At 41.6% G+C, this 17039-nt stretch overlaps 1 protein-coding gene across 4 annotated transcripts in view; it reads right to left on the reverse strand.

Annotated features, from left to right (window-relative positions):
• Positions 1 to 17039, reverse strand: part of EFCAB6 (EF-hand calcium binding domain 6) — a 157401-nt gene that overhangs the window by 85948 nt on the left and 54414 nt on the right. For all 4 annotated transcript variants that reach the window (XM_034442018.3, XM_087873287.1, XM_034442017.3 and 1 more), the window contains exons 10-14: positions 11640 to 11750; positions 7538 to 7649; positions 5305 to 5472; positions 3995 to 4066; positions 3710 to 3870 (exon numbers count right to left, since the gene is read on the reverse strand). In XM_034442018.3, the coding sequence (XP_034297909.2) occupies positions 3710 to 3870; positions 3995 to 4066; positions 5305 to 5472; positions 7538 to 7649; positions 11640 to 11750 (624 nt within the window). The remainder of the gene's footprint in view (positions 1 to 3709; positions 3871 to 3994; positions 4067 to 5304; positions 5473 to 7537; positions 7650 to 11639; positions 11751 to 17039) is intronic.

The raw sequence follows: 17039 nt of genomic DNA on the forward strand, positions 1-17039 counted from the left end.
TCTGCACTCTTTCTAGAGTTTCCACAACTTTTTTTACATCGTGGCAACCAAAACAAGAGCCTGTAGTACAGTGGACTAAAGCACTGTTATTAACAGATTAACATCTGCTGCCTGCAATTACTGCAAATTCAAATCTCACCAGGCTCAAGGTTGACTCAGCCTTCCATCCTTTCAAAGGTAGGTGAAATGAGGACCCAGATTGTGGGGGCAATAAGCTGACTTTGTATAAAATATACAAAAGTATGAAGGCTATTGCTTAACGCACTGTAAGCCACCCTGAGTCTCCAGAGAAGGGCGGCATATAATTTAAAGCAAAAACAACAACAACAACAACAACTGGATGCAGTATTCTAAGTGTGGCCTTACCAAGGCATTATAAAGTGGCAGAAGGCATTAAAGAATATTCATACAGGTGTTGCTGAAACAATCTCTGCATAGTTTCTCCAAGGTCATCTTCCTATAACCAACTTCCCTTTAGATGTTCCACTTGTCCACAAGAGCATGGAAGTAATAGTAGTTTTTTCCAATGGAAATGGGTATGTTTAGCCTAAAGAAGAGAAGGCTAATGACAAATATGATAGCAATCAAGCACCAGTCCTTGGTGGGATGGCCCAGGGAAGAGGGTGTGAATTTATATTCCATACTGCCTCCATAATAGAACAAGACTCAATGGGTGGAAGCTTTATAGAGGGACATGGAAACTCAAAATAAAGAAGAATTTCCTCATCATGAGAGCTATGAAGCAACAGAACAGCTTTCCTCCTGGAATTGTGGGAGCTCCATTACTGGAAATTATTAAAGAAAGATTAAACAACTATTGGTCTGGGATGGTCTGAATATTTCTGTTTTGGGCAGGGGATTGGACTAGATGACCTCTAAAGTCCCAAAAACAATTTTGTTTCTAATTAGCAATAGCACTTAGACTTATATATCACTTCATGGAGCTTTACAGAGTCAGCATATTGTCCCCCAACAATCTGGATCCTCATTTTACCGACCTCGGAAGAATGGAAATCTGAGTCAACCTTGAGCCAGTCAGAATCGAACTCCTGGCATTAAGTAGAGACAACCTGTAATATTGCATTTTAACCACTGTGCCATCATGGCTAAATAATTCTGAGTGTGAAAGAACTGGCTTAATTTGAAACAGGCTGTTTGAATCCCTTAATGGGCATTCTGACCTTAAACAGCTCTACTCAAGCATGATGCAATTCCAAATGTCCAATGTATTTTGCTTTACACTCAAAACCATCAATGTACGCTTGAAATGGGGTATTATAATTCAAAGTTGTTCAGAACTGAAATATTTTGCAGCTAAGTATCCATGATATCTGCACCTCTATAACTGTCTGGTTTGGTTCTGCAACCCAACAAGACAGACACAGACCTCAGAGGATAATTAGAACTGCAGAAAAAACAATGGCTACCAACCTGCCTTCCATTGAGGACCTGTATACTGCATGAGTCAAAAAGAGGGCTGTAAAAATATTTACAGACCCCTCACATCCTGGACATAAATTGTTTCAACTTCTACTCTCAAAACCACGCTATAGGGCACTGCACACCAAAACAACTAGATACAAGGGCAGTTTTTTCCCGAACGCCATCACTCTGCTAAACAAATAATTCCCTCAACACTGTCAAACTATTCATTAAGTCTGCCTTACTATTACTATTAATCTTCTCATTGTTCCTATCACCCATCTCTTCCCACTTATGACTGTATGACTGTAGCTTGTTGCTGTATCCTTATGATTTATATTGATTGTTTCCTAGTATGATTGCTTATTTGTACCCTATGACTATCATTAAGTGTTGTACCTTATGATTCTTGATGAATGTATCTTTTCTTTTTATGTACACTTAGAGCATATGCACCAAAGACAAATTCCTTGTTTGTCCAATCACACTTGGCCAATAAAAAATTCTGTCTGTCTGTCTGTCTGTCTGTCTGTCTACCTATCGATCTATCATCATTAGCCATCGATCTATCATCATTAGATCTATTTTAACCTTGATGAGTTTATCTTCCATCCAGCTGAAAATGGAGGTTTGTATCTGACACTGGAAGGCAAGGGTTTGCACAGTACAGAATTAAAAAAAAATAAAGAATGAGATCTTTGCCCTCAGTAGGGTCCTCTAATTATCCATCAGAACAAGCATGGTTTAATAGTGGAGGGAACAGTTCATGACTCAGTTCAGAATTCTTGCACCGAACATGGTTTTGAGTGAGATGACTTCAATGGTTTCTTTCCTCTTTGTGTCTCTATATCTTTAGGAAGAATTGCAACAGTGGTTAAGATGCACAGGGGTTCCAAAGGGATGGAACTTAATAGAGCGAAGTAAATATTCCTCTTCCCCTCTACTAAATCCCCAGCTCTGGGTTTTGATAGCACAGAGGCATGTTAGGTAGGGTCAAACCTATTTATTCTGCCCAATTGCGAGCCAGCTTTTTCTTTGTATACCACCAGGGTGTAACTAACCCCCAATTTTGGATTGTCTGTCTTGGCCTCAACAGAAATGTTCTGGCAATTAGTTCTCAACTTCCTAGAAGTGATCCAGTCTCCAAATGGGCTGAATAATGACAACGAAGGGGAGAGAAAAAAAGGCAAAAAAAGGGCTGAATGCCCAGCACAGTCCAGCCTTCAATATCCGTCCCTTGGGAAGACCAAGAGGAGGAAATCCCCCTTCCCCTGGCAACAGCCACAGGCAGCTGAAAGAAACAAAGTCCAAGGCAACTCACAGAAGCGAAGTCAGAACGGTCCAAAGTCAGCCGAAATCGAAGATTCAATGTCAGAAACCAAATAAGCAATCCGTAGTCAAACAATCCAAGCCAATTACCAGAAAATCGAATACCAATTAGACAGAGAGTAAAGGAAACAAGCCAGAGCTAAAGACCCACACACCAGTCAGCGCTGAAGGACTGAGTCAAAAGCTAGTCTACCCAGCAACAAGGGCGTGACTTAGCTTGATTGACAGACTCAGTCCTTTAAGCTCCCCTTCCTATCCTATACCTACTTGGTGGGAAAACCAGTTGCAATGTATGGCTGTGAAAGTTGGACCATAAGAAAGGCTGAGTGCCAAAGAATTGAGGCCTTTGAACTATGGCACTGGAGAAGACCCTTGGACTGCAAGGCGATCCAACCAGTCAGTCCTAGAGGAGATCAATCCTGACTGCTCTTTAGAAGGCCAGATCCTGAAGATGAAACTCAAATACTTTGGCCACCTAATGAGAAGGAAGGACTCACTGGAGAAGAGCCTAATGCTGGGAAAGTTTGAGGGCAAAAGAAGAAGGGGACGGCAGAGAACGAGGTGGCTGGATGGAGTCACTGAAGCAGTCGGCGTGAGCTTAAATGGACTCCAGAGGATGGTAGAGGGCAGGAAGGCCTGGAGGAATGTTTTCCATGGGGTCATGATGGGTCAGACATGACTTTGCAACTAACAACAATAACAACAACAACTTGGTGGGAAGAGTAAGACAGGGAAACAGACATTAATTTATAAAGCTGTAGTTTATGGAGACACTGTAATGTATGGTGGAAATTTTCTAGGAACCCATGTTCATCTTGGACTTAAAAAAGACCCTCATTTACAAATATGGATGACAATAAATAGCCAAATAATGATGACGTCCAAAGGGAGTTGAGAATAAAAAATGGGAGGAAAAAAAACACATTTGAAATGACTATTTACTAAAGTATTTACTTACGCAATAAAATGGTCATCTGTTAATGAGGGGCAATAGAGCTGAAGGATCTTTCGGAAATTATTTCTGCTAATAATACCCTCACCTCGAGGATCACATGCTTGCAAAGCTTTGTTAAATTCATTCCAATACCCTTTCACTTGCTCCGTTAGAACATCTTCTGCCTAGCGTAAAATCGTTTAAGGAAGGAAGTTCAAATTACAGAGAGTTGGAATATTGTGAAATTATAAAGTCCAATAAATCAAAATTCTTGAGTGACTTTTTAAAAGGAAGCATCTTGTTACTTACAATATTCCAGGCTTCAAGGACAGAAGTTGGCTTTTTAGCCTTCTTTGAACTATTAGCCCACTTCGAATCCGTCTAATTGGATTAAAAAAAAAAAGTTAAATTAGAATTCTCTCATATTGTTTCTAAAAATCAAGGTCAGAAAGAACATAAAGGTTTTAAAAACCTGCACTATACCACTATGTAGGGAAAATATCTGGTCGATATGATATCCAGACCAGGGGTCTCCAACCTTGGCAACTTTAAGACTTGTGGACTTTAAGACTTGTGGAATTCTGAGAGTTGAAGTCCACAAGTCTTAAAGTTGCCAAGGTTGGAGACCCCTGATCCAGACAATTTATTAAGAGCTTGCCTTTATTAAGAGCAAAGGACAAGCGAGAGTACAGGTTTCAGAGGGCAATAAAGCTGGCAGCTAGTGATGGCTAACCTTTTTGCCATCGTGTGCCAAAAGCGGGGGAGTGCAGAGGGGTCGTGCGCGCGTGTGCCCACACTCATAGTTCAATGCCTCCTGTGCCCCACTCCCCCGTGCATGCACACACAACCCCCACCCCCCACCCCGGATCGTGTTTTGGGCCTAGCAGACCTCCCTGAAGCCTCCAGCGGCTGGAAACGGCCCATTTCCAGACTTCCAATAGGCCTGGTAGGCCCATTTTTCGTCCTCCCCAGGCTCCAAAAGCTTTCTTGGAGCCTGGGGAGGACAAAAACCACCTCCTCCACCCCCCTGGAGGCCCTCCAGAGGCCAAAAATGCCCTCCCAGAGCCTTCAAATGAGCCCTGTACTTATCTGGCATCCAAAACAGGCTGCGTGGAGACCCTGGGAGGGGAGGGACAGTGTGGGCCAGCTGGGGAGCTGAGCTAGGGCAACAGCTCGTGTGCCTGCAGATATCGCTCCATGTGCCACCTGTGGCATGCGTGCCATAGGTTCGCCATCACGGGCATAGAATAAAAAATGAAAACTTAGCCAACTGGATTTGATCTGAATTTCTGTTTCCTTAAATAAGCAGAAACACACAATGATGGGACTTTTGCCCACCTATATCAGTGTTGGTGAACCTTTTCAGCACAGAGTGCTTTACCGGTAGTAAAGGTAAGTAGAACCCACCCCGGATCTAAGTTCTCCCCAGTCACAGCATGACTCAGCTTTCAAGAGGAACCCAAGGAATGTGAGGTGAATGAAGGATATATACATACAGTGGTATCTGTTGACAACCTGTCCCCCAAAGCTTAGGAATAGCTGTTTTTGAACCTTTGCTTCTTGTTTTAATCATCTATTCCAGAAAGAAATATAGATAAATGATTGATGATGGAACTTACTACGGAATCTTTTTCAAAGAGGTTTAAAAATTCATTGTAACTTAGATGTCCAGTATGTTCTGGATCAATTATCTTGATTAGTTCTTGGAAATCATCATCACTTATTCGAAACATGATGCAATCTAAAATACGTCGAAGCTCATTTCTTGTAATTTTCCCATCTTGATTCTAAAAACATAAGCAGAGCATTTAGCAGTGTTAAAAGATAGCATAAAACCTGTAGCTTACTTTCCATTTCACAAATCTAAAAGATATTCAATTTACTTTACTCTACTAGGCAGTTATTATTTATTTAAATTATTATTTAATTTTTCAGAGCTAGTGATTATTATGGATTGCCAACATGATCGCCAACGTTCGATGACAGACATGGCCGAAGAAGAAGAAGAAGAAGAAGAAGAAGAAGAAGAAGAAGAAGAAGAAGAAGAAGAAGAAGAAGAAGAAGAAGAGATTATGTAAAGCCATTGGCCAAAAATTATAATTTTTTATTTATAACGAAATCCAGTATGAAACATGCCTTTGAAAGGGATGCCCATTGTTCACTATCCTGATAACCCTCAGGGTAAGAAAGCTTTAATTCCCATCTATCCTTCCCACCCCCAGTTTACCTGTTACTTTAGATATGGTGATTACCACAGGTTTATAAAAAATCAAAATAAGAAATCAAAATCAAAGTAAGAAAACACTTTATCTGCCCCCCATAGGAGAAAAAATAGCACTTTCCTGTTACAGTTGATCTCTAATTAATGTTGTCAAGAATTGTATGAATTTTCTTATGTTGGTTTAGCATATGGAACAGCGAGAAGCTTACTTCCAAAGGGAAATAGATCAAAATGGACATACATGGGAGAGCAAAATATTGCTTTCCAATTTTTCCTTTATTCTAAGTAGCTACTATCAGGCAATATGTGACTGATTTCATCCTTATTGGGAGTCATCAGCATATGTTACCAGATTTTTCACACTTGAGATCTGTTTTTCAACCTCAGCAACTTCAAGATCTGTGGCTTCAACCCATCAGCATGCTAATTGGGGAATTCTGGAACAACTTCCAGAATTCCACACATCTTCAAATTGACATTGAGAAACACTGCTTTAGATTACTATCTTCAACGGTGGTGTTCAGTGGTCTTGCAAGCAAAAAGATGTACAATAGCAGTGATGGCTAACCTTTTCCGGACCGAGTGCCCAAAGCACGCACACGAACCCCCAAAATGCAATACACATGCACCCCCCCTGTGCATGTGACCCCTGCCTCATGCATGCGTGCCTCCTCCCCTATGCATGGCCCCCCTGCATGCACCTCGCCCCCCACGCATGCATACGTGGGGCCTGTGCCCTGGCTGCCATGCATGCCGTACGTCTTGCATGTGCCCCGGCACCCTATGCATGCGTGGCAGAGATCTGAAGACCAGCTGGCCAGCGGGAGCCCCATGCACATGCGCAGTGGAGCTGAGCTGGGGCAACGGCTCACGTGCCCTCAGCGGTGCCATACGTTCGCCATCATGGTACTTACTATAGAATCTAGTCTATGTGGTTCATTTTCCCTGAAGCTTTCAGGTTAGAGAAATATGGAGTTCAATTCGTGGTAAAATGTTTGAACCCCACAGAAAAGATCCAGCTATCTATATCAGTCAACTCCAAACACAGATTGGTAACATCACATTGCAATGAACGACATACATTCAATTTTGCAGCTAGTAAGATTGTTAGCTGAGCAGGTACAAAAATAGCCAGGGAAATGATTGCAGCCTGGGAAACATGCCCCATGTCAATCCACAGGACTGATGATCTAACACCAGCTTATCAGGTACTTGGGAACTGAGGATTTGGCAGCACAAGGAAAGAGCAGCCAACAGCCCAATTAACAACTAAAAAACCACACACAACCAGGCACCACATAAATACTACCCACAGAATAGCCCAAAATGCACATTCTTTGGGAGAGAAGTTCCTTGAGGATGGGCTCCAGCATAACTCTAAAAGCTTGGAAGACTAAACCTCTAGTCTTGGTGATTGACCCAGATTGGGTTTTGCAACATTATTCTGAAATTTATATTTGCCTTCGTTTATGAGGAAAGTTTAATGTTTTTTGCTAAGGACTTCCTGCCTTTTGAGTTGACAAGAATAATTTAAGATCAATTCAATGCAAAACTAAAAATGCCTGAAAGATCCCAAACAGAATAATTGTGCAGGAAAGAAGAGGGGAGAGGCATCTTATCAATACTCATACTCTGTCAAGCATCAAAAAAGCCTTCTTCAGAGAAGAATAAGCGTCTTGGATATGTCCATGCAGCTTTAAGAGAATTCGATCACTTGACAAGGCTTCATCCAATTTTCTGCTTCTGTAAGGAAAATATGAGTTGAGTTCTACTACGTGATGTGACTGCACATCTCAAGACTGAGAAAACTGTAATCCTGGGTTAATATCACTAGGAATGAAGTCATGTGTCAGGCTTCAAAAATTTTAGCAAGGGGTTCTCTGCCTACTTGCTGGGTGGGCGTGGCCATGGTGGACGTGGCCTAGTCAGCCTCCTGCACCACGGTGTGGGGGGGCACTTTTGCCCTCCCTCCCTGGGCTCCGGAGGCTTTCTTCGAGCCTCCGGGAGGGCGAAAACTCCCTCTGCGCATACCCTGGACTTACCTGCATCCAAAGTGGGCTGCGTGGGGACTCTTGGGAGAGGCGGGGTGGGCGGGGCCAGCCAGGAGTGGGATTTGGGGGTTCTCCGAACTGCACAGAATCTTAGCTAGAGGTTCTCCCGAACCTCTGCGAACCCCCAGCAGCCCACCCCTGAGAAAGACCCAATGAGACTCTTCTAAGCAGATTTCTTTATTGTTCCTCAAATATAGATAGAATTCTTGCCAATTTAAAGCAGGGTAGGTGCACCATAAAACATGTACTCTGGGAACTATTAGCAAAGAGTCACCCTCTTCACCTTCTTCCTCTCACACAAACTATCAAAACTCTCATGTTCTCTCTTGCTCCTCTGGAATATACTCCCTCCCTCCTGGGAATGTTGTGCACACGTATGTTGTGCATTCATGAGGCTGTTTTAGGAAATAACCAGTGAACCAGGGGGTCCAAAAGAAATAAAAAGCTGCAGTCATAAGCAGAAGCCCACGGGTTTCCTGTTAGGACCTGGTTATCTACGGGACCGCCTGCTACCACCAATAGCCTCCCACCGGCCAGTATGCTCCCATAGAGAGGGGCTCCTCTGGGTGCCATCGGCCAAACAATGTCGACTGGCGGCCCCCAGGGGGAGAGCCTTCTCTGTGGGGGCACCTACGATCTGGAACGAGCTCCCCCCGGAGATACGGAGGATCCCGGATCTTTGCACCTTCTGTTGCGCGCTTAAAACGTTTCTATTTCATCAAGCTGGCCTGGCCTAAACCATCTCCTCTTTTAAATTTAAATTTTAAACATACATTTTAATCAGTTTAATTATGGGGTATTTTAAAATTCAGCCTAAATTATTTAATTTATTTTAATTTATTTTAAATTTTGTATTTCCTGTGTTTTATCTTCTGGCTGTTCACCGCCCTGAGTCCTTCGGGAGAAGGGCAGTATAGAAATTTAATAAAATAAAATAAAATAAAATAAATAAATAAATAAATAAATAAATAAATAAATAAATAGGTGCCAAAAAAAATCAGTAAAATCTTAGTCTGGGTCAAGAGAGGTATAATGTTGAGATCATGGGATGTAATAGTTTCATTCTCTGTTGCATGGGTCAAATCACACCTGGAATACTATGTCCTGTTCTGGTCACTGTACTATATCACAAGAAGAGGGCTATGGAAATAGAAAGAGTGCAGAGAAGAGAAACCAAGATGGTGAAGATCTTGTAGAAAGTTAGCACCCACCTCTCTCCTAGAAGAATGAAATATTCTAGGAAATATTAAAAAGGCAGAATATTATACCTTCCTGGATGAGAAAAGGAGAAACATGCTCTTGGAAAGCAGCCCCCACCTTTGTTAATAGCCCCAGAAAGACTGGGCCACCCTATCTACAAGACAAAAGGCCTTCAGCTCCAGGGTGATAGGATTAGCCCTCACTCAAGATCCAAACCAAGACAAAGCCATTAAGCCATAATAGGAATCGCCCAACACCCTTTCAGAGCACAAGCCTCTTCATTACATCACCCCCCAGCAAGATTCAACCAAGCCTAGGACACAGACTGCCTACAAGATTAGCTGGACCCCTGCATAGCCCCCTGGGAGTCTGACAACCAATAGGATACGTTTCTTGCAAGGCTCATGAGAGGGTATAAATCAGTGGTGGGTTTCACATTTTTTTACTACTGGTTCTGTGGGCATGGCTTGGTGGGCGTGGCAGGGGAAGGAAACTATAAAATTTCCATTCCCACCCCATTCCAGGGGAAGGTTACTGCAAAATCCACATTTCCTCCCAATCAGCTGGAACGTGGGAGGCAGAGAATAGATGGGGGCGGGGCCAGTCAGAATTTTTACTACCGGTTCTCCGAACTACTAAAAATTTCCGCTACCGGTTCTCCAGAACTGGTCAGAACCTGCTGAAACCCACCTCTGGTATAAATATATCTCACTCTTCACTCCATGTGTTTGACTGCACCAGGACCTTGTGCTTAATGGTTCTGCTCCATTAAACCAGCTTTCCAGTGTCTTTCTCCCCACTTGGAACTGAACCCATTTCTTCCAACAGTCTTGTGGGGGCTAAATCTTATAAAAAAGGAACTTAGTATGTTTAACTTAAAGAAGAGAAGGCTGAGGGGAGACATGTTAGCAGTCTTTCAATTTTTGAAGGGTTCTTATAGAGAAGAAGTAGTAGACTTGTTTTCTTCAGTGCTCAAAAGCTAGGGTCCAAGACCCAATTGATGTAAGCTCTATAGAATGAAATCCAACAGGAAGGAAGGAAGGAAGGAAGGAAGGAAGGAAGGAAAGAAAGAAAGAAAGAAAGAAAAGGACTGCTCTTTCAGGTCAACCCCAACCCTGCAATGCCATCTTGTATGTTAAATCTATAATCAGCCTTGGTGCAAAATGCTTGCACACAAAGAATAATCAACAGATGGAGATTGCATAAGGACTTCTTAATGTCTCATTCTCTCCCTCCCCATCTACCATACAATGTGCTACAATTTAGAATATCTGTCAAAATCTTATGAGACTTAATGAAAGACAAAAGCAGATCTCCACATTCCAATTTCTTTTAGTAAATCCAGGTTTTGTAAGCCATGTGAAATTTCTCAGTAGATTATTAGCGATTTTTCAAGAATATGAGTGACTCCATTGGTGCCTATCTTATTTCTTCCTTTGCAATAAGCAGTTGCAGTTTAGGATATAATTTACATGGGGAGGCCCAGTCAGTTGCAGCCCAAGTAATGTTCTATGTTGTATGAATATATGTTCTCCTAATACTGTATATGCTAAATAACTCTTTGCAATATGCAACTATTCTACAATAAAATATGTAGTGTGGGAAGACGGTGGATTTTTTTTCCTCTTTTATTCTACAAGTTTCTAATAGTGGACCTTCAAATCTCACTGCAGCAAAGGAGTCTAAGAGCAAAATAAAGAAAAAATGTATTCCACATCAATGCTTGGATCTTTTCAGATATCACACTTTAGATTTATTGTCCAAGACGTTTGAAGAATGTTTCTCTATATATAGAATGAGAGCATGGCAATCAGTAACACTCACGTACATTATTCATAAAGCTGGAATTGCTGTTATATTGTTTTGTTTTATTTATTTATTTATTAAATTTATTTGTCATCCATCTTGTTTCAAAGAGACTCTGGGCAGCTTACAGCATTAAATGTATTAAAATCATAAAAGATAAATATTTCTAAGACAATAAAAATGGGCACTACAATCAAAAAATAGAATTATAGTTAAAAGGTGGGGAGGGAGGGAGCAGGATGAGCTTGGGGTGCGTGTGAAATTACCTCTTAATTCATCAATTCGTGGCTCAGTGGCTAAGACACTGAGCTTGCCGATCAGAAAGGTCGGCAGTTTGCCAGTTCGAATCCCTAGTACAGGTCTCCTGTGTAAGCAGGGGGCTGGACTAGATAACCTCCAAGGTCCCTTCCAACTCTGTTACTGTTAAAGTGTGATGCTCTCCCACTGGGGCCCCAATCCATCTGACAGAGCCTGGTCTTCAGGACCTTATGAAAGGTCAGAAGGGAAGGAACCAATCTCACCCTAAGAGTAAAATATTCCAAAAGTCAGGAGCCGCAGCAGAGAAAGTCTTTCTCCTGGACTCCCACCAGCCAGAATTCCTTGACTGATAGGTACAGAAGATCATTACAGGAATCACAGAAATAAATGGAATCTATAAGTGGAATTTGTCTCCTACCTGTGATGTTTTCTTTTAGAAGACACTTGGCCGCTGTCAAACAGCAAAGGATCATGGAATTTACTTAGAAACTTTTCCCAAGCCATATTTTTGGATAATTTTATTCCAAATCTGAACAACAAAACGGTATATTTATATTTTTAATACTATGGCTTTCTTACACATCTGGGGTATTCAACAGTGCAACTGAGACCATTTCTCTGAGCTCAGATGAAGAAATCTTAGAGCAATTAGACTGGTCCACCAAGAAAATTACACAGTATTTTTCTTCTTTACATATCTCCCATAAAATACAAAACAGTATAGATTATAAACTTTTAGTATCTGGGGAAGAGGAAAAATCTCCAAATAAACACTATTTAATGGATTTAATTTTACAGTTCAACAGTTTCCAGCAATGGAATTAGAACAACGATAACTGATACTTTACACAATAATCAATGTTATCCTTAGGAATATACACATAATTTCAGCAATGGTGGGAATCAATTCTTTTATTACCGGTTCTGTGGGCGCGGCTTTGTGGGTGTGGCATGAATTGGTGGGCATGGATTGGTGGGTGTGGCAGGGGAAGGATACTGTAAAATCTCCATTCCCTCCCTACTTCAGAGGAAGGTTACTGCAAAATCCCCATTTCCTCCTGATCAGCTGGGACTTGGGAGGCAAAGAATAGATGGGGGCGGGGCCAGTCAGAGGTGGTATTTACCGGTTCTCAAAACTACTCAAAATTTCTGCTGCTGGTTCTCCAGAACTGGTCAGAACCTGCTGAATACCACCTCTGAATTTCAGGCCATTTTACAATGGAACAAATGCTGAATGGATTGTGAACAATCCAAGATTTTACAATATCAAACATCTAGCAGAAGCAGCTATAAAATGTTGACACATAAATATTTTATTAACACAATAAAATTACAAATAGTTTCTTACCATCTCATACAAATATATCTATATCTATATCTATATCTATATCTATATCTATCTATCTATCTATCTATCTATCTATCTATCTATCTATCTATATCTTGGCTTACGTGGCTAAAGAGAAATACATACCTATATATATACTGTATATATATATATAAACAGCCTCCCACATCTTGCACATTCTTAGAGCTAAGTGCAAAATTTATTTTAAATCTTTCTAACATAATAAATCTTTAATCTAGAGAAAGCCACTTCTATGTTTCGTTTCTGCATCTCATCTTTGTCGCTGTATACACAATGCTGCAGCTTTAACATTAGCATATCTGTGCAATATTGCCTTAATAGATGTGGCAGCTCAAAACTTGGACTTCCCTCTTTATAGCATTATTAGAAAGGCATTGCACTTCCTCTTACTGAAGTAGAAAGCTTAAGAAGCACCGCATACATAAATGCCTAGGAGAAAGATTCCTTCTGGAAAGCTATAAGCAATGACTATCACAATTATGTCCTTAAAAGGTAAAGGTAAAGGTTCCCCTTGCACATATGTGCTAGTCGTTCTTGACTCTAGGGAGTGATGCTCATCTCCCTTTCAAAGCTGAAGAGCCATCGCTGTCCAAAGACGTCTCCGTGGTCATGTGGCCGACATGTCTAAATGCCAAAGGCACACGGAACGCTGTTACCTTCCCACCAAAGGTGGTCCCTATTTTTCTACTTGCATTTTTTACATGCTTTCGAACTGCTAGGTTGGCAGAAGCTGGGACAAATAACGGGAGCTCACCCTGTTACGCGGCACTAGGGATTTGAACCGCTGAACTGCTGACCTTTCGATCGACAAGCTCAGCGTCTTAGCCATTGAGCCACCGCGTCCCTTTATTATGTGTTTACATCTAACTTTTAAAAATAATAAATGGCAGAAATGCAGCCACAGTATTTTCAGTAGTGCAATAATTGATGATTACTACAGATGGTTGGAAATTAGTTGAAGACATTTATGATTTATTTGGTAAATACACAACACAACACAACAAAATACACCAGTCATAGCAAATTCTGAGAGTCTTTCTCCATGTGTACTGTATTAGCAGGGAGGCCTTTCAGCTTTAAGGAGCTGCTAAAGATGTTGCTCTCATATTGGTATACAGTTTTCCTTTGCTGAAACTATTCTTTATTTCATTGTCTTTCTTATTTCTTTATCACATTTGAAATCTCCCAACACAAGTGACTCTGAGCAGCATTCAGATTAAAAATGTAAAAAGTCAAACAACAATGGAAACCATAACAAAGAGAAAATATGACTGAATAGAGAAACAGCAAACACTCGAACAAGGTAATCAACACAGTTTATACCATGCCTTAGGCCCATGATGGCAAACCTATGGCACGCGGAGCCATGTTGCCTGGCATGCTCGGCATCGCCCATTCCTCTTCTGGGTTTCTGGCGCACATGTGCACGCAACGATCAGCTGGCCTTTGTGTGTGCGGCAATGCCGGAAACTGGAAGAGCTGGTCAGGGCTGCGACCAGGAAGAGGAGCTGCCTAGGGGGCATCCCACATGCTGGATAAAGTACTTCTGAGTACCGGCACGCACATGTGTGCTGGCCAGTAAGTTTTCCAGTTACTGTCACGCATGTGCATCAGGGGTGGGTTCTAAAATTTTTTACTACTGGTTCTGTGGGCGTGGCTTATTTTGTGGGCGTGGCTTGATGGTCATGTGACAATTATTTAGGATTTAGCAGAGGTACTGGTCTACCAGGCTTTTAACTGCTTGCAGAGCTGTACCGATCTACCCATTTATTTTTTGCAGGTACTGGTCTACCCATTTATTTTTGCAGGCACTGATCTACTCATGTATTTTTGCAGGTACTGATCTACTCATTTATTTTTGCAGGCACTGATCTACTCATGTATTTTTGCAGGTACTGATCTACTCATGTATTTTTGCAGGCACTGGTCTACCCATTTATTTTTGCAGGCACTGATCTACTCATGTATTTTTGCAGGCACTGGTCTACTCATTTGTTTTCTTTTAACACTGATCAGCTGTAGGGCGGCCCTACAGCTGTAGGGGGGGCGGGGGGCAAGAGTGGGGGCAGAACCGGTTCAGTGACATCATATCATCACCGCTACCGGCTTGGGAGAACCGGGCCGAACCGGGAGGAACCCACCACTGATGTACATGCACCAATCAGCTGGCCAGTGCACATGCTCATGCCAGAACCCAGAAGTACCTTATCCAGTGCACGGGATGCCCCCTGAGGAGCTCCTCTTCCTGGTTACGGTCCTGATGAGCGCACATGAAGTACTCCCTTTTCGGCACTTGGTGCCAAAAAGGTTCACCATCACTGCCTTAGGCCAAGAGTCAGGGTGAAGATTGTGTGCTTGAAAACTAGTCTAAAAGACAACAGGGCTATGACTGTTTGCACCTCAGAGGCATGGAGGATACTATGACAAGAGGCTGGTACCCACATCCCAGGTCCTATCAGATGGCATGCTTGAAAAATGGGACCCAAACCCTGCCAACTCTTTTAGATCTTACAGAAAAGCAAATACTATGAGAGAAAGAAGGTCTCTCAAATGACAAGTCCTCTGCCATGTAGGACTTCATCAATCGCAACCAGGCCCTTGAATTGCACTTAGAAGCCTATTGAATCAGGGCACTCAAGTAGCGGAGGTGTTACATCAATGTATTGTGGCATGCCCGTATCTTCTTGTTCTGCATGAGTCAAAAAGAGGGCTGTGAAAATACCTACAGACCCCTCATATCCTGGACATAAATTGTTTCAACTTCTACCCTCAAAACGATGCTATAGAGCACTGCACACCAGAACAACTAGACACAAGGACAGTTTTTTCCCAAACGCCATCATTCTGCTAAACAATTAATTCCCACAACAATGTCAAATAATTTACTAAGGCTGTATTACTATTATTCTTCTCATACTTCTTATTACCTATCTCCTCCCACTTATGACTATAACCATGTTGCTTGTATTTTTATGACTTATATTGTTCTGTTTGTTTCCTAGCATGATTTGATTGCTTATTAGGAACCTATGACTATCACTAAGTGTTGTGTCTTATGATTCTTGATGAATGTGTTTTTCCTTTTTCCTTTTATTTCCTTTTATATACTCTGAGAGCATATCCACCAAAGACAAATTCCTTGTGTGTCCAATCACACTTGGCCAATAAAGAATTCTATTCTATTCTATTCTATGAGGATGAAGAGGATGAATTCTTAGTGTAGTACCATCACTCTGCTGAACAACTAATTCCCACAACACTGTCAAATAATTTACTAAGACTGTATTACTATTATTCTTCTCTTCCTTACTAGTATCTATCTCTTCCCACTTATTACTATAACCAGGTTTTTTGTATCTTTCAATTTATATTGTTTTTACTTTTTTCCTAGTACAATTTGATAGCTTATTAGTAACCTTGACTATCACTAAGTGTTGTATCTTTTTATTCTTGATGAATGTATTTTATTCTCCTTATGTACACTGAGAGCATATACACCTAAGACAAATTCCTTGTGTGTCCAGTCACACTTGGCCAATAAAGAATTCTGTTCTGTTCTGTTCTGTTCTGTTCTGTTCTGTTCTATTCTATTCTATTCTATTCTATTCTATTCTATTCTATTCTATTCCGCTTTATTTTGCATCAGCTGAAGCTTCCACATCATTTTTCAGAATCCCAAGTAGAGTGCATTGTAGAAAACCAAAGGGTGGTTAAGACATGAGCTACTATCAATAGGGCCCTATGATCCAGGGATGAATGTAATTGGTGCGCAAAATGGATTTGTGCAAAGAACTTCACGAACACAGGTACTGCATTGTTTCCCATTTCCATCTGGGGAAACTGAACAATGGAAACTTCTCAGGAGCAGGAAGTCCCAAGAGGAACTCAGCCTTAACATGGTTGAGCTTGAGCCTGATGATCCCATATAGAGCTTCATAGACTCCAGGTACTGGGACAGGATTCTCACAGCATAACTTGCTTTTTTAATTTTTTAAATTTGATTTATATGCCGCCCTTCTCCGGAGACTCAGGGCGGCTTACAATGCGTTAAACAATAGCCTTCATACTTTTATATATTTATACAAAGTCAGCTTATTGCCCCCCATCCTTAGAAAGGATGGAAGGCTGAGTCGACCTTAACCAGTGATTGACATATAGAAATGGAGCAGGGGCAGGTTTCAAAACCCATTGCTATTGGTTTGCTTGTGGGCGCGCACGCACTCGCATACTTCCACGATGCTTCTGCACATGCGCAGAAGCATCTGGGCAGGTGGGCAGAGCCTCCCGCCACCACTGCTACTGGTTCACCCAATCTGGGGCAAACCGGTAGCAACCCACCACTGAAATGGAGATTATTAGTGTATTCGTTCATAGATTTCATGTTGATCTATGTCTTATCCAGCGGTCCACTTATAAAAATTAAACAGGAGGGGTGTGAACATCAGGGGT

Source organism: Pantherophis guttatus, chromosome 7 (assembly GCF_059756535.1).
Source record: "Pantherophis guttatus breed Tessera chromosome 7, ASM5975653v1, whole genome shotgun sequence".
NCBI lineage: Eukaryota > Metazoa > Chordata > Lepidosauria > Squamata > Colubridae > Pantherophis > Pantherophis guttatus.